General features: G+C 50.7%; 2 protein-coding genes across 2 annotated transcripts in view; both read left to right on the forward strand.

The window, feature by feature from the left end:
- Positions 1-22712, forward strand: part of NEK10 (NIMA related kinase 10) — a 1232468-nt gene that overhangs the window by 237426 nt on the left and 972330 nt on the right. The window lies entirely within an intron of this gene.
- LOC147689323 (uncharacterized) lies at positions 7701-14517 on the forward strand. The gene is made up of 2 exons (XM_086942298.1): positions 7701-7722; positions 13757-14517. Exons 1-2 carry the CDS (start codon positions 7701-7703, stop codon positions 14515-14517), a joined length of 783 nt encoding a protein of 260 aa, XP_086798424.1.

Below are 22712 nucleotides of genomic sequence, written 5' to 3' on the forward strand. Positions count from 1 at the left end.
AATAAGTGGTGCATCCCTGCTGATATGCAGGGATGCGCCACTTATTGTAAATCTGCCCCTTTGTATGTGCACACACCATTCGGGCACTTACAAAAATGTCGTAGGCTCTGTTTTCCCATTTTGTTTGCCAATCTCAGTTGGATTGGTAAATAAAAAGAAAGACATTTCTAACATAATTATGTTGTTTTTTTTAAAATTTTGTTTTCAAGTTTATAATGTACAATAGGAACCCCCCCCCCAAAAGGCATCATAAAACATTTGTATACAGATCGACGGACTCATTATGGCACATCTCGGACAAGGTCTACATCTTGAGATGCTACGTTCATGAGGTACAGTAAAATAACAAGCAAAAGGGCAAGTGTCAACGTGAGGAAACAGACCAGGCCCAGCTCCGTGCACTGTACGAGCAACCCCTCAGTGGTCCACTCCACCCTCCCCATCAGACCCTGATTCTTGGGCTGAAAATTATTCGCCACTAGTCCCCTCCGAGTCGCTGTGTGACAACTGCCCCTCCGTAACCAATCCTGTCATACACATGGTGCGCCATGCCAGCAAGTCCTGTTGCAATTTCTCATCTCTCCTAGTGTTCTGCATTTGTGTTTCCTCTGCGAGGGTCCATTCCCTCACATCTTTAAGCCATGTGCCTATCTCTGGGGCCCTCTGTCCCATCCACATGATAGCGACCCTGCGCCTAGCCAGCACTAACATCAGTTGCAATAATTTATATGAAAGTTTCCAGTTCCTCAGCTTAGGGACTAATGCCAGCAGACAATGTAAGGGTGTTAGCTTAATCCGAAGGCCAGTGGTGGCAGTTATGTGAACCACAACCCCTCCCAGAAGCCCCCCACTAACGGGCACTCCCAGGCCAGATGCAGGAATCCCGCCCCCTCCGCGCTACATCTGGGGCAGTTGTCCCTTCTATCTTCCGAGTAGCGGCTCAACATCTTCGGAGTGAGGTAGGTGCGGTGAAGGAAGTTAAAATGAATGAGCTTAAAGCGTGCATTACAGGACACCCGCCGTGTCAAGGCCCCTATACGTTCCGCTGACCCTGGTCCAGTGGCGATCCCAGGTCCGCCTCCCAGGCTGCCCATGTCGGCGGCACCGGTGAGGCGGAATCACGCTTCATAGCTGCGACAGCAAGGATATCAGCCTGCGTCCCCTGCCGCAGGACAGGAGGATATGTAAGGTATGCGTCATCAGAGGTATCTCCGGACACTGAGGCCAGACTGAGCGCACTATGGCAAGCAATCCCTGGTAATGTAAATACTGTCCCCCACTAAGGCCAAAGGTCTCCTCCCCCTGCTCGTACGTCAAGAAACTCTCCGAAGGGTACAGATCAGCCAGGACCTCACAGCCCCCCTCTCTCCACTCACTGAAGGACATATGGTGTTCTATTTCTACCATAGGTGCCAGTATCCAGATCGGTATATCTCTATGAAAGGGCGCCGAGCGTAGGATTCTTTCTATGAATCGTTGCCATACGCACGCTGTGTGCCTCACCACGTAGGGTAACGCGGCTCCGGCACCCGTCCCGTGCATTAACGCCATCTGGAGCTCCTGCACTGTAGCTCTCTCTGCTAGTAATCACGTTTCCCATACATATGCATCTGCAAACCATCTGGCAGCTGGTAGTAGCTGCGCTGCGTAGTAGTATTGATCGAAACACGGGGCTTCTAATCCCCCCTCCTCAAAGGAGCGCATGACGGTGTGGAGAGCCACTCTGCTGCGCCGACCCGCCTAAAGCAGGGATGAGAGCAGTGTGTTAAGGGTCCGAAAAATCCTAGGCGGAAGAGGGCACAACATGTTCTGAAGAACATACAGTGTCCTTGGCAACATCACCATCTTGGCAACGGCCAGTCGCCCCATTAGAGATAGTGGTAGGGTGTTCCAAAAAGACACGGATTGCTGGAGGGACTTAATCACCCGGTCTATATTGCGGGCCAGTGATTGCGCCTCTGTAGAGACCACATGAATTCCTAAATAATGAAAAATGTCCTGTTCCCATGCAGCCCGAGCTCTGGCAAGTCCTAAAGGGGCACCTATTCAAGACCCCATAGTGAGAAGATCAGGGACTTACTACAATTAAGCCGCAAGCCCGACACCTTGCCAAAGCGGTCCAGGTGGTGCAGCAACAATCGGGAGCGCCTCCCTCTGGACTTTCAAGTAAAACAAGACGTCATCTGCATATAGCGACAGGACATTGCATGTGTCTCCCACCTGGATGCCCCATGGCCTCATCTCAGATCGAATCCTTACGGCAAACGGCTCTATCGCTAGGGCAAAAAGTAGTGGCGAGAGGGGGCACCCTTGTCTCGTGCCCCATCCTAGCTGCCACTCCTCTGATCTCACGGCTCCCAAAAGCACCCTGGTGCAAGGAGAACTGCAAGGGGAACTGTATAAGATACAAATCCAATGGCAGAATTGGGCCCCAAGCCCATCGCCCGGAGGACCTCCTGCAAGTAGCCCCAGTCGACCTAGTCAAACGCCTTAGCAAGATCTATGGAGACCATGACCATCTGTCCTTCCCTACCCCGTACCTCATAATGGATGTGATTCAAGCGTCTCAGGCTCAAGGCTGTGTTGCGCCCAGGAATGAATCCGCATTGGTCTGGGTGTACCAGATGCTCCATATGGGGTGCTAGCCTGGTGGCCAATAGCTTAGTCAATATTTTGACGTCCGTATTTATCAGGGTAATCGGACGATACGACGAAGAGCCATGTTTGTCACTCCCCGGTTTAAGGATCATGCAAATTTCCTCCCGAGACCCCCGCTCTCGAACGCCTCGAGAAATACTTGCAATAGGAGCGGAGCCAGTGTGTCCCGGAATTCATGGTACAATTCCAGTGGGAAACCGTCGCTCCCTAGCGACTTGGCATGCGGCAAGCGGGCTAAAGCTATACGAACCTCGGCTAACGTCGGGCCCGCATCCAATTCCTCCCGGTCCGAATTCGGTCAGTAGAGGCAACCCCTGTAAGTAAGGGAGATAAGAGACCTCAGAAATCTCTGGGTCCGCAGTGTATACTCGCCGTAGGTGGGATTGGAGAACCCCGAGGATGGCCTGCTCCGAATAAACCATGTCCCCGTTCAGGTCCCAAAGGGCTACGATACGCTCAGGGGTCTGCTCCCTCCTAAGAATCCAAGCCAGGAGCCGCCCTGACTTATTGCCCTCCCTATGGAGGCGCTGCCTATATTGGCCCAAGGTGTATTTGTCGAGTCTATCAAGAATATCATGTAGCTGGGCTCGGGCAGTCTGTTCCTCCACCCTCTGTGGAGCACTATTGTCCGCCAAGTGTTGGACATGAAGGATAGCATCCTCCGCCTTCCGGAGATCCTGGAGGAGCTGTTTCCGGACTCCGTAGGTGAGTCCCATACAAGCGCCCCTCACTACCGCCTTCAGGGCCTCCGACTTGGTGGCCGAGGATATGCCTCCCTCTCCCCAATTGAAGTCCACATAGTCCCCAAGGGCCGTTTCCACGTGCGCTTTCCCCACCTGGTCTGGGAGGATATCCACTGGAAGCCTCCAAGTCTGAGAACGGATAACCAGGCCCCCCACTGAACCACACAGGCTACTGGAGAATGGTCTGATAAAAAACGAGCCTGGTGTGTAACATCCACGGACATGTTAAGCTCAGCATTCACCACTAAGACTCTATCTAGGCGACTGTACGTGTTGTGGGTGGGGGAGAAGCAGGTATACACTTTCTGTGCTCGATTCTTCAGGCGCCAAATATCCATCCCCCCTATGTTTTCCATGACCTCCCTGAGCTGTACAGTCATACAGGGTTTTGTGCCCTCATGGGGTGGAGACCTATCCAGGACTGGGTCGATAACACAATTAAAGTCCCCAAACCAAAGGACCGGAGTCCCCAGGTCGTGGATCAAGACGTCCTGCAAGGCCTGAAAGAAGGTCGGGTCATCTGTATTGGGTGCATAAGAATTCAAAATGACAATTTCCCTGCCATCCAGTTTAGCCCTGAGAAGCAAGTATCTACCATGAATGTCCGCCTCCACGTACTGAATAGCGAACGGTACCCCAGGTGCCACCCAGATCAGAACCCCTCTAGCACATGTAGAGAAGGATGCATGGAATATCTGACCATGCCACTTTTTTCCCAACTTCTGTGCCCCTTCATCTTCAAGGTGGGTCTCCTGGAGACATGCAATTGAGACTCCATGTCTTCGAAGAAAGGAAAGGACTCTATACCTCTTAGTGCACGTGCCTAGCCCCCTCACGTTCCAACTCATAAACTTATACCCCATGATTTCCAATGTAATTCACCCCGCCATAGCGCTCTGTTTACAGTGTAGTTTCCCCCTAGTGCCCGAAATGTAATACAAACGTTGCCTGAAACATTCCTATTCAACATCCCCTTCCAACAGTCCCCCCTTCCCCCACCCACAAGCAATATACCTACAACAACAAAACATGCCAATATGCCCTTTCCCCACTGGTGCCAGGACGGTCACAGCCACCCCATTCGCCCAGCAAGGCCCACCATCACAGTATTAATACAGGGCTCAAACCGTCCTTCCCAAGTCTAGACCCCCTCCAGCCCCTCCCTCCCTCCATCCCCCCCTCACATACTACAGGGAGAGAAGAAGCCTCCTCTATGTGTTATTCAGCACTCACACTCCCCACTGGGGGAGACCCATCGAGGCCGGGAAGCATGTCATACATCATACAGGCAAATACACGCCACCACTCAGTCTCCTCAAGATGGATCTGCCGACTCAGGAGTCTTGGCCCCCGCTGTCTCAGGGACCGCAGAAGCGATCTGCAGTGCAGTGTAGGACATGTGACCAATATTTAATCTGGCACGGGAGGCTTCGATAACGCCGACAAGTCCCCAGCTTCGGGCGGTTCCAGGCGTAAGGCCCCATCGTCCCCCACTGTAACTCTGTGTCTCTCCTCACTCTAAGCTGTATTGGAACGGCGTCTTCGTCTGCTGGCCCATCTCCTCGGTGGTCGGGTTCCCCAAGTCCCGCGGGGCCCCCCTCGTTCGCCCGGCAGGAGGGCATCTCCCCTGATCTCCAACCACTCCCAGACATCTTCCGGGGAATCAAATAAATGCGCCTTCCCCTGTGACAGTACCTTACGTTTGGCCGGATAGAGCAGCATATACTGTAGGTGCATCTCCCGGATTTTATGTTTGACTCCCAGAAAGGACTTCCGCTGCTCCTGGACCTGCCGGGTGAAGTCTGTATAAATGGAGACCCTGCTATTCTCAAAGGTGTGGTGCGCCGTCTCCCTCGCCGCCCTCAGGATACAGTCTCTGTCCCAGTAATTGAGGATTTTGGCAATGAGGGCGCGCAAAGGGGCCCTCGGCTTCGGTGGCGGAACCAGCGCCCTATGAGCCCGCTCAATCACGAAGACCTCCGATAGACTCCTCGGGCATAGTTCTGTGCGAATCCAGTTCTCCAGGAAGCGCTCTGCGTTTCCCGCCTCCACCCGTTCCGGGACGCCAAGGACCCTGATGTTACTGCGGCGGGCCCTCCGTTCCGCATCCAATTCAATTCAATTCAAAGTTTCTTTATTCGACTGACAGGAAAGCAGTCATAAAAGCACACAATACAATAATATACAGTACATTCATAGAAAGAAAAATGTATCTTCCATTAGCCATATAGGAAAAAAGTAATAAGCAATTATTTTAAAAAAAGACAAGATACAGTGGTCCTATGTGCATATACTTAATCAAGACGAAAGTGTATCTGTAATATAATTCAGTTTGGAGTCATCCTTCCATACTTGATCTATACTTTAAGGCTGTTTTTAAAAACTTGCAGATAAAAAAAGTACTGTCTTCATGCAACATTTGAAGGTATAGAAGTGCGGGCTTAATTTGTATAAAATTCATCTTTTTAAGCAACGGTTTTAAAAACGTATTGCGTGGACTTGAGTAATAAGAACATAGGAATAAAAAGTGAGCCAAATCTTGCGGAGACTTATTGTCGCAGCCGCAAGCTGGCAACACTTGACCTCTATGGGCTCCACTTGGCACAGCTAAAAGCAGGTGATAGAGATCAAATCGAAATCTGCTCAGCAGGAAGCGTTCATATCTGGATATATTCCACGATAAATAAGGTTCAGAGAACACACAGGTCTTTGTTAGTGCGTGGCTCCTTACGCTGGACTTTTTGAGCTCAGTTTCTTCCCTGTAGAGTTGTCGCTTCAGATAAAAAGTATTTTTTACAAAATTGACATCTTGCTTGGTGGTATTCTGGGGTGTTAAGTAAAGGTCTAATCTACCCAGATCTTTACAGCAATTTCGAATGTATTTCAACCAGGGTAACTTGAGTTGTCCTTCCCAAGTAAGGGCTTCAGCTAGGATGTCATGAGTCAATGGAATCGATGTATTGCGCCAACAGCTTAACCAACAGAGCAAAGGGTTTGCAGCAATTTTGTCAGCTAAATACGGGGTGCCCAGTTCCTCATGTATGGAGAAGTTTGCGGTACTCTTTGGTAAGCTCATGACCTGTTTCAGAAAGTTGTTTTCGAGAGCTACTAGGGTATCTACTGGTAGGAACCCCCACAGTTCACTTCCGTAACATGCCACCGCAACACTTTTTGCCTGATAAAGCTTCAATATGGCGGACACTGGAGTGTTACCCAATTTACGAGCGAAATCCATTATACCAGAGTTGGTCCTCAATATTTCGCCTTTCTTTTTAGTTATGGCAGGGCCCCATTTGAGTTTATGGTCAAACAGTACTCCCAAATACGAAAATGTTTTTGTTAGTGGTATGTTTTCCCCATTGACTGAGAAGGGGTATTGTTTTTTGGGAGTTAATCCAACCGTCATGACAAAAGATTTAGAATTGTTAATATTTAGGCCACGTGAGGACATGAATTGAAAAAAAGAATCCAGTAATTTTTGGAGTCCGAGTGCGGTTCTGGATAAAAGAACAGCGTCGTCCGCATACAACAAGACCGGTACGCCTGTTTTACCAATTCGAGGGTAATCCGTGTCTGTTTTTACCAGGTGATCTTCAAGTCCATTTATATATAAGTTAAAAAGAAAAGGTGCTAAAATACAGCCCTGCCTAACTCCTCGGTTAATTTTAAAATCTCTCGTTACTTTCATGTCTCTTGTAAAACGCACATTTGCGCGGGTGTCGTTGTGTAAATCAGCCAGAAAGTTGATCAAGTTATTTTCTACGCCCATGTTTTGCAGTACTTCCCATAGTTTGCTCCTATCGACACAGTCAAAAGCCGAGGAAAGGTCCATAAAGGCCATATACAAAGTTCCCTCTCTTGCTTGGGTGTATTTACCACTAATTAGATACAGATTCAGACACTGTGTGGTTGTTGCATGTCCTGGTCTGAATCCATATTGTGCAGGGGTCATTATGTTGTGATGTTTGGCCCATGCATTCAACCTCTTTAGTAGAATCCCACCCACTACCTTCGCAACAGAGTTTATCAGGGAGATTGGTCTGTAGCAGGCCGCTTTTGTTCTGTCCCCCTTTTTGTAAACAGGGACGATAGTAGATGCTCCCCAAGATTTAGGAGCCCCCACTTCGACCCCGGCATTGATGACAGATGTAAGGATGGGAGCCCATAAGGTGATATTAGATTTGAATAGGTCAGGTGGAAGACCATCAGGGCCCGGGGCTTTGTTACTGGAGAGACCAAGTATCCCTAATTCAATTTCTTTAGTTGAGAATTGTAGCGGGCTGCTTTCAGGAAGATGAAATGGTTCTGGAGACTGTGGGGCGTCGCTCTTGAAGATAGCTCCAAAGTGAGTGATCCATTCATCCTCCGGTATAACTGTACCGAGACTCTCATCTTTTGGGTCGCCAAAAAGTGGTTTATTTATTATGCTCCAGAATTTTGAACTGTTGCCCAAGGTAGAGGGGTCGAGCAAAGATTCCCATGTTTTAGTTTTAATTGACTTCTTGCGTGAGGCAAGGGCATTTTTGTAGTCTGCCCGAAGGGCCTTAATAAGTGCAGGATCTTTCGGTTTATTTTTAAGAGCAGCTTTTAATTTGCGGTTTGCAGAGGAACAAGCATGATCAAACCAGCGGGGGTGTTGAGCAATAGATCCTTTGGTTGTTACCGTCAATAGTTGATCTATTCTTTTGGACACTACAGCAAAGGCGGATAAAATAGATTCTGGAGGAGCGGAGTTTGTGGCACAGAGCTTAAGTTCATGTTCACAATATAAAGCAACGTCTTCATACAATTTGTCGCTATTTACCAGGTTCCATTTTAAGCGGCGGTTATTGTTGACCAACTTAAGTGCCCCAGGGTCCCTAATGTTTTTGTGGAGCACTGAGGGGCCGCATTGCAATTCAAGGTGCAAAGGATTGTGATCACTATGAATGCTATCAAGAATATCAAAGTTTAAAACCTGTTGGGCAACTCCAGCAGAAAGGAGAATATGATCTATAAAAGACCCTGACTCAGATCCTTTGTAGGTTGGAACTTTGAAGGAGAAGGAGTCATCTTTCATAGATAGTGCCATGGTCAAGTTCATGGTATCCGTTAGAGTGTTTAATTTAGTTCCACGCTGGCAGTGTGTGAAGTGGGGACCTGTTCTGAGTCCGCAGCCCAAGGATCCCAAAGTGGTTGAAAGAGGATTACCGCAAATGTGTGTATTGAAGTCACCAAGAAGAATTATATCCTGTGGTGGTTTTGAACCAAATTCGTTTAGGTAACTATCAAGTCTGACAAGGTTACAATCGTTCGAATTTGCGACAGAATTGTAGAAGTTAATTAGAGTTATAGCTTTCTTGCCCCTTCTGAGAGTCAGTACCTGCATGTTCCTGTTATCCAGCTGCACTTGGTTAATCTGCATTTTAAGAGACAGACTAATGAATATTGCCAGTCCCCCCTTTGCTCTACCGCTGGGGGAGGGGGATGCGGGAACAAAAAAACGTTGATAACCCTCAATAAAGGTGTTGTTATCTGTTAGCCATGTTTCTTGGAAGCACAGGATGGTGTAATTTTTAACAAAAACTTCCCACGACGGGTCAATAATTTTTGAGGCCAACCCTGCGAGGTTCCAGGACAATATCTTGATTGTGTTAGGGACATAGTGTGCTAAGTTTGATGCAGGTGTTATAACAGATGGGGAGCACAGATCTGGTTTGTCCCTTAACACAGGGTTCGTCCTTGGAGTTACAGGTAATACATGAGGTTTGCAAGCTGGTGGTAAGGGAAGGATACCTGCCTCGTCTTCTATGAAGGACGGAGCGTGGTTTGCTTTAGGGCTGACTGAGTGTCTTAAGTTCGTCGTGAAGGTGGTATTGGATGGAATGACCACTGGGGAATTAGATGTTTTAGGTAGAGTCCTCATATTTCCTACCTGACAGTTTGTTTTTGCAGAAAGTGAGACAGGAAACAAGTCAGATGGCAGTCAGTCTACCTCTTCCAGTTGGTCGTGACTGAGGAAAGCATCATAACGATTGGCTATAGGGAACCCGTAGTCATTATATTGTGGGGCAGTGTGGTTAAAGGCCCGGTAGTAACCATGCCCATGACGTTCAACTGTTTCTATTGGTTGGTAGTTGTGGACTTTATTTCCCCATAAGTGAGGATATGGATGTTGGTCTAGGCCCATTGGCGTGTCTGGGCAGGGTGGGACAAAGGCCAGCCAGGGTTGATTATTCTGCTGTGTCCTGTAAGATCCTTCTTGGGTATAGTTGTAATTTGTTTTGTTCCTGTAGGAATCTGAACGGACTGGATAGAAGTAGCTAAGTCCCATGGTTCGAATCAAGCTTTTTGTCCCGGTGCTTCTCCATCCTGCGATGAATTTTGCCGGTCCTAGATATTTGAAGGTGACCACAATACAGTCACCCTCTGTGGATTTAAAGCGAGTACCCACCCACTCTACTCTTTTGGCATGTTGGATGGTACCTATTATATTTGGGGGGAGAGGCCTATGTATGGAAAGCCATTGCATTGCTTTATTCCTCAATTCCTCCTGTGTTTCTTCCCTGTTATCAGCAACTTTTGGCACCCCAATCATAACTATTGTATAGGGGTTTGCCTGTGGTGGCAGATTAATATGTGTTAGTGGGCGTGTTATAATAGGTCTGGGGGGCTGTGTTCCTATGTCTTTGAGTCGAGTGTTTCCTTTAGGAGGGACCGTACGACTTTTATCCTCGGATATGCCTACGTTGGTACTAGGTAGGTGCCACATCCTCTGCTCTCGGCTCCAGGGCTCCTGCCGTGGTCGTGAGATGTGAGACTGTCTTTTGAGGGACGCCACCTCTCCCTGCAACTGTACTATGTTCCCCTCTGCATCGGAGACTTTATCTGCCACTTTAGGTAGGTCTGTCCGCAGCAAATTCACATCGATAGACACTGTTTCTATTTGTCGTTCCAATGCTAAGTGTGAGCCCTGGGTCACCTTCAGCAGCTCGCCCAGGAGGGCTCCCCAGGAGCTTCCGCCCCCCTCATCCTGGCGCGTTATCCGCTGCGAGGGTAGCCGCTGGGTGATGTATTGCGTTATTGTGTTCGGCTGCGAGGAACGAGACATCTTATCCTTACCCATTGCAGGTGCCCCCCGTGCTCTCCTCGGCTCTCTAAGGGGCAGTGGGGTCTCCGATGTTTATTGCCGGTCTCCTCCAAGTCGATCTCCGATCACAAGCCCCAGTGAGGCGCTCCGCGAACCCGACCCATAACAGGTCACTGGATTTATCGGACCGGGGATGCGGGTCAGAAGGCGGTTCGGGATCGACAATTTAGCATACTATGTAGCAATAGAAGGCAGGATTCAACGTGGAAGGAATTGTGTGCAGCAAACAAATAGAGATCCGGTGTGGCGAAGGGAAGTTTGAAAGTGAAGCACAGATTGGGATGAAAGAGTTTGGATAAAGCTAATATACTAATGAAGTGACGGACCACAAAGGACTTTCCAATAATTATTTGTATTGAGCAGTAATATTTTGTGTCTCCTTCTGGATATGCGTGAATTGGATAAATCTCCATCTTAAAAGTTAAACAACATCTTTTGAAAAAGCCCTGATGACGTCTCAGAAAGGGACGAAGCGCGTCGGCTGTTGATTGTATATTGATTTTTGATTCAAAACAGAAAAATAAAAAAGAACATTCATCATACAAGACTCACCTGGAAGACTGTTATTGAAATTTTGTGTTGGAATTACGTTATGGTGCATTTGATCACAAGATTAGTTGACTAGTACGCTCCTTCTATTTCTGATTTACCATAACAGGTCACTGCGACACTCCCACGGGTCCGTAGTCATCATAAGATGCTCAGTATCCTAGGAGTGCCTCCCCCTGTCCCACCAGCAGGCCGCAGCTCCTGCACCAAAGGGCCGAGAGATATGTCCCCACAGCTAATCCGTCCAACAATCACACCAACCTCAGTGGGAAGATGCGCCTTCAGGCCTCAGACAGGCTACATGATTCCAGCCAATCCTCTGTATTCCGGATCTCGCAGGGTGTCCCATCCGTGGCGGACCCTTCTGGCAGCAAGTTGGCTCCCTCAGCTAAGGTCCCCCAGAGCACCAGTACCTCAACCCGCAGACAGTCAGACTTCGCCTGCGCGACCGCCGCTCCTCCAAATTAGGTCCTCAATTCTCTTCCTGGTCTCCTGGCCCCCTACGAGGGTGGACCGTCCCTCAGCATCGTGCCCCTCTCAACAGAGGTCCCGCGAGCCGGCCCCTCCAAGAATGCAGGCGTCTCAGGGAGTCTCATCGCCACAGGGCGTCCTCTCCGGCAAATCACCACTCTACCAGTCCCGCACATAGGGGTCAGAGGGTACCCCTATTTTCCATCTACTGGGCTCCCCTGCCTCGGCACACGGGTCCAACAGTCGGGCCCCCCGCAGAATGCAGATAGTCGTGATTCTCCCCCATAAGGGGCAGGCCCGAGGGCTCCGGTCACTTTCCCTGGCCCCTCCACTTCTCATACGGCCCGACTCCAATAACAGCACCGGCTCCCTCCACAGGAGCCAGGCGGCCTCAGGGGACTCCCTCCATGCCGGGGCCGCAGCTGACAGTGGGCCTCGTGTCTGCCGCTCGTCCGCTCCTGGGGGCCCCAATGGCAGTGGGCCTCCCGTGGCAGGATACCCCCGTCTCGCAGGTGGCAGCTGCAGACCTCAGCTTCAAGCACGGCAACTTCGCCTCAGCTCAGAACGGGCCCCTTCGTCCTCCGAGGCGGCATCCACAGGCTAATTTCTCCTCTGCGGGGCCCCAACCAGGAGCCGGCCCCGGTCCGCTGCAGTCGCACTCTTCGCCGCAGGAGGTCCCGATGGCAGCGGGCCTCCCGGCTCTCGGCCGCCACCTCCTCACTGGTGCAGGCCGCGGACCCCAGCCTCAGCTTCCGACTGCCCCGTCTCCGGGAAGGGCAGACCACTCCCTCCTTATCAGGCCCCAGCTAACAATGGGCCCCGGTACGCTGCTGTCGCTTTTCTCACTGCGGTAGGCCCCGATGGCAGTGGGACTCCCGGCTCCTGGCCGCCCTCAACTTGCGGTTGCAGGTCGCAGACCCCAGCCTCAATTAACGGCGGCCCCGTCGCCAGGCCGGCCAGGCCGCTCCCTCCTCGTCAGACCAGTCGACCAACGGCCACATACTCCAACCCGGGGCTTCATCTGTCAGCGTGCCCCGGTCAGCTCCTGGTACACCACTCTCTGTGGTAGGCCCTGATGGCAGCGGGTCCTCCCTCGTCAGGCTACCATCTTTGCACAGGGGTAGGCCTCAGTCCCCGGGCTCGAGTACCCGCGGCCCGCCCCCGACAGTCCGGGCTGTGTTCTCCGGTGTCCCGCCTGCCAGCAGCCTCAAAGTCAGGATGTAGCCCAGTACAGCCCGAGCTTGTGGACACCTTATTATCACGCCAATGAGCCCTGTAAGGATCTTTATTTCAGGATCAAAGTGGCGGCCAGCCTGGAGCCGACAGAGCTCACGTCCTGTTGGCCATGCTGCTTGGCCACGCCCCTCCATAACTTTGTTTTTTAAAACAAGTCAGGGAAAGCCACACAGGTGCTGAAACATCACAGGGCTGCAGGTTGAGAGAAGCAGCACAGAGGGAGAAAGAACACAGGTGCAGGTGGGGGCAGAGAAAAGAAAAAGAGAGAGAGCAACATGGAACTGGGAGTGGAAGAAGCACACAGGCAAGAAAGCATCAAGGGGGAGAGAAGTTCAAGAGTGTGCGCGCATCACAGAAGGGGCGGGAAAAAAATGGCACGGGCACTAAGAGCAACACAGAGCATGGAGTGGGGAAGAGTGGCACACTAGAGAGAGAGCTGGAAAATACATGCATTCTTGTGGAGTGCTTAATACAAAAGAAAAAAATAATTGCTTGAAAATGATAAATGGAAATACACAAGTAAATTGGCAATGCTCCAGGGGCGAGAAAGGCACAAAATAGGCAAGGCAAGCCATCAAATTAGTAGCAGGCAAATTAGTGACATGAAAGCCAACTAGCGGTAAGCAGTAGGCAGTTGCAAGCCCTCTATGTTCTTGTTAAGCCTATGATAAGTCCTTTGCAAGTTTGGTAGACTTGATCTAACAGCATTGGCATAGTCAATAGGTCTCGCTTTTGGGACCTTATAAGTGATTAGCCAAGCAAAACTTAATGTTGTTTAATTAAGGATATTGTGCTGGAAAACTAAACACTTATAATGTCCCATAGGCGAGACCTACTGGATATGCATTGGGGGGGCCTTCTAAGTGTTTAGGTAGAGATATTGAATTTGCCAATGTTTCTAAGCTATGCTGTAGAGAAGTGTGGCTGCTGTGCAGCATGCTGAGAAGTTGTAATAAAAAAGTGTAAGAAGCACTGAGTGATGCTGTGGTGTTGTTGAGTGATGCTTTGCTGGCCCTGAGTTATGCAGCGGTGGCGTTGATTGATGCTGTGCTGGCCCTGAGTGATGCTGTGGTGGCCCTGAGTGATGCTGTGGTGGTGCTGACTGATGCTGTGGTGATGCTGACTGATTCTGCGGTACTGCAGAGTGATGCTGTGGTAGCACATAGTGATGCTGTGGTGGTACTGAGTGATGCTGTGGTGTTCCCGAGTGATACTGTGGTGGTGCTGAGTGATGCTGTGGTGGTGCTGAGTGATACTGTGGTGGTGCTGACTGATGCTGTGGTCGTGCTGACTGATGCTGTGGTGGTGCTGAGTGATGCAGTGGTAGTGCCGAGTGATGCTGTGGTGGCGTTGAGTGATGCTGTGGTAACCCCAAGTGATGCTGTGGTGACCCTGAGTGATGCTGTGGTGATGCTGACTGATTCTGTGGTGATGCTGATTGAAGCTGTGGCAGTGCAGAGTGATTCTGTGGTATTCCTGAGTCATGCAGTTGTGTACCTGGGTGATGCTGTGATGGTCCTGAGTGATGCTGTGGTGGTGCTGGGTGACGCTGTGGTGGGGCTAACTGATGCTGTAGTGGCGTTGAGTGACCCTGTGCTGACCCTGAGTGATGCTGTGGTGGCCCTGAGAGATGTTGTGGTGGTGCTGAGTCATGCTGTTGTGGTGCTGAGTGATGCTGTGGTGGTGCTGAGTGATGCTATGGTGGTGCTGAGTGTTGCTGTGGTTCCGTAGAGTGATGCAGTGGTGGCGCTGAGTGATGCTGTTGTGTCCCTGAGCAATATTGTTGCGTGGTTAAGTGACGTTGTGGTGGTGCTGAGTGTTGCTGTAGTTGCGCTGAGAGATGTTGTGGTGAAGCTGAGTGATGTTGTGGTGCCCCTGAGTGATGTTGTGGTGGTGCTGAGTGATTTTGTGGTGGTGCTGTGTGATGCTGTGGTGGTGCTGAGTGATGCTGTAGTGGTGTTGAGTGATGCTGTGGTGGTGCTGAGTGATGCTGTGGTGGTGCTGAGTGATGCTGTGGTGGTGTTGAGTAATGTTGTGGTGGTGCTGAGTGATGCTGTGGTAGCGCATAGTGATGTTGTGTTGGTGCTGAGTGATGCTGTGGTGAACCAGAGTGATGATGTGATGGTAGGTAGATATGGTAATAAAATCTACGCTCAGATTTAAAAAAATGAATTCACCACAAAAACTGTTAAAGTGGTGTTAGAGTTAGATATGGTAACACGATCTCAGCGTATGTTAAAAATAATACCCAGAAAGTCTCTGAAAAAAACAAAAGTTAAAGTGACGTTATAGTTAGATATGCATATATGAACTTAGCTTATGTTAAAAAATCAGAATTTCATTAGAAAACAAAGGTTAAAGGAACGCTCTAGCTAGGTGTTGAAATATGGTTAAATCTAAAATTAAAAATTAAGAAAACACTGGCATTCAAAAGTTATAGTTTAATGAGTTAACTCATTTTAGCTTCTGGACCACCTCCAATCAACTCTGACAAGATTATAAGAAAAATCAGTTTTCTCTAAAATAAGGGTCATCAATACCTAGTCGATTGCCAGCACTTTCTACAGGGTAAATTCAGCTGATAACTCCCCATAATTCCTAAAATGGGTATAATAAATGGGATTCTGCAATTCCTGTATAAAACCAGTCACTATTTTCTTTAAAATAGGCGACTTGTGACACACCCAGTTGCCTATTCTGAATAAATGACATAACCACTCTACTGTAATGTTTTACCGGTGAGTTTTGCTAAGCTGAGTAACATAAGCCTCTAGGGTGTTAGAGGGGGTAATATCAGATGTCCTTTAGTGCCCCACAGAGTGCAATTGGTCATATAGCCACCGATGTCTCATTTAGCTGCTGCGATCACTCGTAAGCAGCTCACTCGACAAAGAGATTTTGGCGGCATGGGCACAGCAGAACTTCTCTCCCCTACTCACTTGCTCTCTTTCTGTCTTCTTATCTCCCTGACCCTTTCGTGTCCTCTCTCACATTTCTTCTCCTGCCGTGCTATACCTTCGCTCCATTTCTCCCGCCCTTTACTCTCATTCTCTGTCTTTCACCTCACTCATATGCACACACTCAAACACAAATACGCACACCCATAAGCATCCCCTTTTACAACAGACACTGAACCCACTGAACTGGCATAAATGATCAGTGGGGCACACACAGATAATCAATTTCGTGGTTTTACCAGAGTTAGATTCCATCTCTTGCAGGTTGCACAGTGGTTCTTCAGCAGGAACCTTTACCCAGGCATCTGTCTTACACAAAGCCCAGCCATGCTTACAGACAGATAGTTGCAAGACTCCACCCTGCTGGCACATCTGTCAACAAGAACTTCCTCTGCCTTCTGCATTTTGTGGCCACACACCTTTCTTCAAGGACTGATAAATACAGTTGTCTGTGGAGAAATATTACCTGAGTCTAGAAAGTAACAGGCATTGGCAGAACCAATAGTTCTCGCCTTTAAGACCTGATGGGTTTGCCATTGGGTTTTAAGAAAGAAGGGCTTTGAAGCGGCTGCCTATGGCATGAGGGGGCAGATTTACAAGCCATTTGCTCCTCTTTTACGCCACTGTTGCGTCACTTTCGTGACGCAGCGGCGGCGCAAAAGATGCAACTGGGAGATGTGTCACACTGTAAAGCCATGTGCCAGAAGGAGGAGTTCCTGCGCAGGGGGGGGGGGGGGCGTTCCGGCGCAGGAACGCCTCCCAAAAGTGGTTGAGTGAAATCTACAAGATTTCACTCAGTCACTTTTAAGCCCATGCTGCGTCAAAACCCTGCTCCTGCTTGAAGCAGGCGTAAGGATTGACGCAGCTTTGTACAGATAGGGCCCCCCAGAGCATTGCTGGATCTGCGTCGCGCTTGCGACGCAACTCCAGCAATGCACCGCTGTGTTTTTGTCCCATGGTGCGCCGCATTGTAAATGGGGTGCATCCATGGTGGTGGAGCCACGGCGCACAATAAGTGGTGCATCCCTGCTGATATGCAGGGATGCGCCACTTATTGTAAATCTGCCCCTTTGTATGTGCACACACCATTCGGGCACTTACAAAAATGTCGTAGGCTCTGTTTTCCCATTTTGTTTGCCAATCTCAGTTGGATTGGTAAATAAAAAGAAAGACATTTCTAACATAATTATGTTGGTTTTTTTTAAATTTTGTTTTCAAGTTTATAATGTACAATAGGAACCCCCCCCCCAAAAGGCATCATAAAACATTTGTATACAGATCGACGGACTCATTATGGCACATCTCGGACAAGGTCTACATCTTGAGATGCTACGTTCATGAGGTACAGTAAAATAACAAGCAAAAGGGCAAGTGTCAACGTGAGGAAACAGACCAGGCCCAGCTCCGTGCACTGTACGAGCAACCCCTCAGTGGTCCACTCCACCCTCCCCATCAGACCCTGATTCTTGGGCTGAAAATAATTCGCCACTAGTCCCCTCCGAGTCGCTGTGTGACAACTGCCCCTCCGTAGCCAATCCTGTCATACACATGGTGCGCCATGCCAGCAAGTCCTGTTGCAATTTCTCATCTCTCCTAGTGTTCTGCATTTGTGTTTCCTCTGCGAGGGTCCATTCCCCACATCTTTAAGCCATGTGCCTATCTCTGGGGCCCTCTGTCCCATCCACGTGATAGCAACCCTGCGCCTAGCCAGCACTAACATCAGTTGCAATAATGTATATGAAAGTTTCCAGTTCCTCAGCTTAGGGACTAATGCCAGCAGACAGGGTGTTAGCTTAATCCGAAGGCCAGTGGTGGCAGTTATATGAACCACAACCCCTCCCAGAAGCCCCCCACTAACGGGCACTCCCAGGCCAGATGCAGGAATCCCGCCCCGTCCGCGCTACATCTGGGGCAGTTGTCCCTTCTATCTTCCGAGTAGCGGCTCAACATCTTCGGAGTGAGGTAGGTGCGGTGAAGGAAGTTAAAATGAATGAGCTTAAAGCGTGCATTACAGGACACCCGCAGTGTCAAGGCCCCTATGCGTTCCGCTGACCCTGGTCCAGTGGCGATCCCAGGTCTGCCTCCCAGGCTGCCCATGTCGGCGGCACTGGTGAGGCGGAATCACGCTTCATACCTGCGACAGCAAGGATATCAGCCTGCGTCCCCTGCCGCAGGACAGGAGGATATGTAAGGTATGCGTCATCAGAGGTATCTCCGGACACTGAGGCCAGACCGAGCGCACTATGGCACCCAATCCCTGGTAATGTAAATACTGTCCCCCACTAAGGCCAGAGGTCTTCTCCCCCTGCTCGTACGTCAAGAAGCTCTCCGAAGGGTACAGATCAGCCAGGACCTCACATCCCCCCTCTCTCCACTCACTGAAGGACATATGGTGTTCTATTTCTACCATAGGTGCCAGTATCCAGATCGGTAGATCTCTATGAAATGGCGCCGAGCGTAGGATTCTTTCTATGAATCGTTGCCATATGCACGCTGTGTGCCTCACCACGTAGGGTAACGCGGCTCCGGCACCCGTCCCGTGCATTAACGCCATCTGGAGCTCCTGCACTGTAGCTCTCTCTGATAGTAATCACGTTTCCCATACAAATGCATCTGCAAACCATCTGGCAGCTGGTAGTAGCTGCGCTGCGTAGTAGTATTGATCAAAACGCGGGGCTTCTAATCCCCCCTCCTCAAAGGAGCGCATGACGGTGTGGAGAGCCACTCTGCTGCGCCGACCCGCCTAAAGCAGGGATGAGAGCAGTGTGTTAAGGGTCCGAAAAATCCTAGGCGGAAGAGGGCACAACATGTTCTGAAGAACATACAGTGTCCTTGGCAACATCACCATCTTGGCAACGGCCAGTCGCCCCATTAGAGATAGTGGTAGGGTGTTCCAAAAAGACACGGATTGCTGGAGGGACTTAATCACCCGGTCTATATTGCGGGCCAGTGATTGCGCCTCTGTAGAGACCACATGAATTTCTAAATAATGAAAAATGTCCTGTTCCCATGCATCCCGAGCTCTGGCAAGTCCTAAAGGGGCACCGATTCAAGACCCCATAGTGAGAAGATCAGGGACCTACTACGATTAAGCCGCAAGCCCGACACCTCGCCAAACCGGTCCAGGTGGTGCAGCAACATCGGGAGCGCCTCCCTCGGGGCTTTCAAGTAAAACAAGACGCCATCCGCATATAGCGACAGAACATTGCACGTGTCTCCCACCTAGATGCCCCATGGCCTCATCTCAGATCGAATCCTTACGGCAAACGGCTCTGTCGCTAGGGCAAAAAGTAGTGGCGAGAGGGGGCACCCTTGTCTCGTGCCCCATCCTAGCTGCCACTCCTCTGATCTCGCGGCTCCCAAAAGCACCCTGGTGCAAAGGGAACTGCAAGGGGAACTGTATAAGATACGAATCCAATGGCAGAAGTTGGGCCCCAAGCACATCGCCCGGAGGACCTCCTGCAAGTAGCCCCAGTCGACCTAGTCAAACGCCTTGGCAAGATCTATGGAGACCAAGACCGTCTGTTCTTCCCTACCCGTACCTCATAATGGATGTGATTCAAGCGTCTCAGGCTCATGGCTGTGTTGCGCCCAGGAATGAATCCGCATTGGTCTGGGTGTACCAGATGCTCCATATGCGGTGCTAGCCGGGTGACCAATAGTTTAGTCAATATTTTGACGTCCGTATTTATCATGGTTATCGGACGATACGACGAAGAGCCATGTTTGTCACTCCCCGGTTTAAGGATCATGCAAATTTCCCCCCCGAGACCCCCGCTCTCGAACGCCTCGAGAAATACTTGCAATAGGAGTGGAGCCAGTGTGTCCCGGAATTCATGGTAAAATTCCAGTGGGAAACCGTCGCTCCCTAGTGACTTGGCATGCGGCAAGCAGGCTAGAGCCATACGAACCTCGGCTAACGTCGGGCCCGCATCCAATTCCTCCCGGTCCGAATCCGGTCGGTAGAGGCAACCCCTGTAAGTAAGAGAGATAAGAGACCTCAGAAATCTCTGGGTCCGCAGTGTGTACTCGCCGTAGGTGGGATTGGAGAACCCCGAGGATGGCCTGCTCCGAATAAACCATGTCCCCGTTCAGGTCCCACAGTGCTACTATACGCTCAGGGGTCTGGTCCCTCCTAAGAATCCAAGCCAGGAGCCGCCCTGACTTATCGCCCTCCCTGTAGAGGCGCTGCCTATATTGGCCCAAGGTGTATTTGTCGAGTCTATCAAGGATATCATGTAGCCGGGCTCGGGCAGTCTGTTCCTCCACCCTCTGTGCAGCACTATTGTCCGCCAAGTGTTGGACATGAAGGAGAGTATCCTCCGCCTTCCGGGGATCCTGGAGGAGCTGTTTCCGGACTCCGTAGGTGAGTCCCATACAAGCGCCCCTCACTACCGCCTTCAGGGCCTCCGACTTGGTGGCCGAGGATATGCCTCCCTGTCCCCAATTGAAGTCCACATAGTCCCCAAGCGCCGTTTCCACGTGCGCTTTCCCCACCTGGTCTGGGAGTATATCCACTGGAAGCCTCCAAGTCTGAGGACGGATAACCGGGCCCCCACTGAACCACACAGGCTACTGGAGAATGGTCTGATAAAAAACGAGCCTGGTGTGTAACATCCACGGACATGTTAAGCTCAGCATTCGCCACTAAGACTCTATCTAGGCGACTGGACGTGTTGTGGGTGGGGGAGAAGCAGGTATACATTTTCTGTGCTGGATTCTTCAGGCGCCAAATATCCATCCCCCCTATGTTTTCCATGACCTCCCTGAGCTGTACAGTCATACGGGGTTTTGTGCCCTCATGGGGTGGAGACCTATCCAGGACTGGGTCGATAACACAATTAAAGTCCCCAAACCAAAGGACCGGAGGACCCAGGTCGTGGATCAAGACATCCTGCAAGGCCTGAAACAAGGTTGGGTCATCTGTATTGGGTGCATAAGAATTCAAAATGACAATTTCCCTGCCATCCAGTTTAGCCCTGAGAAGCAGGTATCTACCATGAATGTCCGCCTCCACGTACTGAATAGCGAACGGTACCCCAGGTGCCACCCAGATCAGAACCCCTCTAGCACATGTAGAGAAGGATGCATGGAATATCTGACCATGACACTTTTTTCCCAACTTCTGTGCCCCTCCATCTACAAGGTGGGTCTCCTGGAGACATGCAATTGAGACTCCATGTCTTCGAAGAAAGGAAAGGACTCTATACCTCTTAGTGCACGTGCCTAGCCGCCTCACGTTCCAACTCATAAACTTATACCCCATGATTTCCAATGTAATCTACCCCGCCATAGCGCTCTGTTTACAGTGTAGTTTCCCCCTAGTGCCCGAAATGTAATACAAACGTTGCCTGAAACATTCCTATTCAACATCCCCTTCCAACAGTCCCCCCTTCCCCCACCCACGAGCAATATACCTGCAACAACAAAACATGCCTATATGCCCTTTCCCCACTGGTGCCAGGACGGGCACAGCCACCCCATTCGCCCAGCAAGGCCCACCATCACAGTATTAATACAGGGCTCAAACCGTCCTTCCCAAGTCTAGACCCCCTCCAGCCCCTCCCTCCCTCCATCCCCCCCCTCACATACTACAGGGAGAGAAGAAGCCTCCTCTATGTATTATTCAGCACTCACACTCCCCACTGGGGGAGACCCATCGAGGTCGGGAAGCATGTCATACATCATACAGGCAAATACACGCCACCACTCAGTCTCCTCAAGATGGATCTGCCGACTCAGGAGTCTTGGCCGCCGCTGTCTCAGGGACTGCAGAAGCGGTAGGCGATATGTCATCCACCGTGATCTGCAGTGCAGTGTAGGACAAGTGACCAATATTTCATCTGGCACGGGAGGCTTCGATAACGCCGACAAGTCCCCAGCTTCGGGCGGTTCCAGGCGTAAGGCCCCATCGTCCCCCACTGTAACTCTGCGTCTCTCCTCACTCTCAGCTGTATTGGAACGGCGTCTTCATCTGCTGGCCCATCTCCTCGGTGGTCGGGTTCCCCAAGTCCTGCGGGGCCCCCCTCGTTCGCCCGGCAGGAGGGCATCTCCCCTGATCTCCAACCACTCCCAGACATCTTCCGGGGAATCAAAGAAATGTGCCTTCCCCTGTGACAGTACCTTAAGTTTGGCCGGATAGAGCAGCATATACTGTAGGTGCATCTCCCGGATTTTATATTTGACTCCCAGAAAGGACTTCCGCTGCTCCTGGACCTGCTGGGTGTAGTCTGGATAAATGGAGACCCTGTTATTCTCAACGGTGTTGTTCGCCGTCTCCCTCGCCGCCCTCAGGATACAGTCTCTGTCCCAGTAATTAAGGATTTTGGCAATGAGGGCGCGCAAAGGGGCACTCGGATTCGGCGGCTGAACCAGCGCCCTATGAGCCCGCTCAATCAAGAAGACCTCCGATAGACTCCTCGGGCATAGTTCTGTGCGAATCCAGTTCTCCAGGAAGTGCTCTGCGTTTTCCCGCCTCCACCCGTTCCGGGACGCCAAGGACCCTGATGTTACTGCGGCGGGCCCTCCGTTCAACATACTCTGCTCTCGGCTCCAGGGCTCCTGCCATGGTCGTGAGATGTGAGACTGTCTTTTTGAGGGACGCCACCTCTCCCTGTAACTGTACTATGTTCCCCTCTGCATCGGAGACTTTATCTGCCACTTTACGTAGGTCTGTCCGCAGCAAATTCACATCGATAGACACTGTTTCTATTTGTCGTTCCACTGTTAAGTGTGAGCCCTGGGTCACCTTCAGCAGCTCGCCCAGGAGGGCTCCCCAGGAGCTTCCGCCCCCTCATCCTGGCCCGACTGGCGCGTTATCCGCTGCGAGGGTAGCCGCTGGGTGATATATTGCGTTATTGTGTTCGGCTGCGAGGAACGAGACATCTTATCCTTACCCATTGCAGGTGCCCCCGTGCTCTCCTCGGCTATCTAAGGGGCAGTGGGGTCTCCAATGTTTATTGCCGGTCT

This window comes from Lissotriton vulgaris, chromosome 10 (assembly GCF_964263255.1).
Source record: "Lissotriton vulgaris chromosome 10, aLisVul1.2, whole genome shotgun sequence".
NCBI lineage: Eukaryota > Metazoa > Chordata > Amphibia > Caudata > Salamandridae > Lissotriton > Lissotriton vulgaris.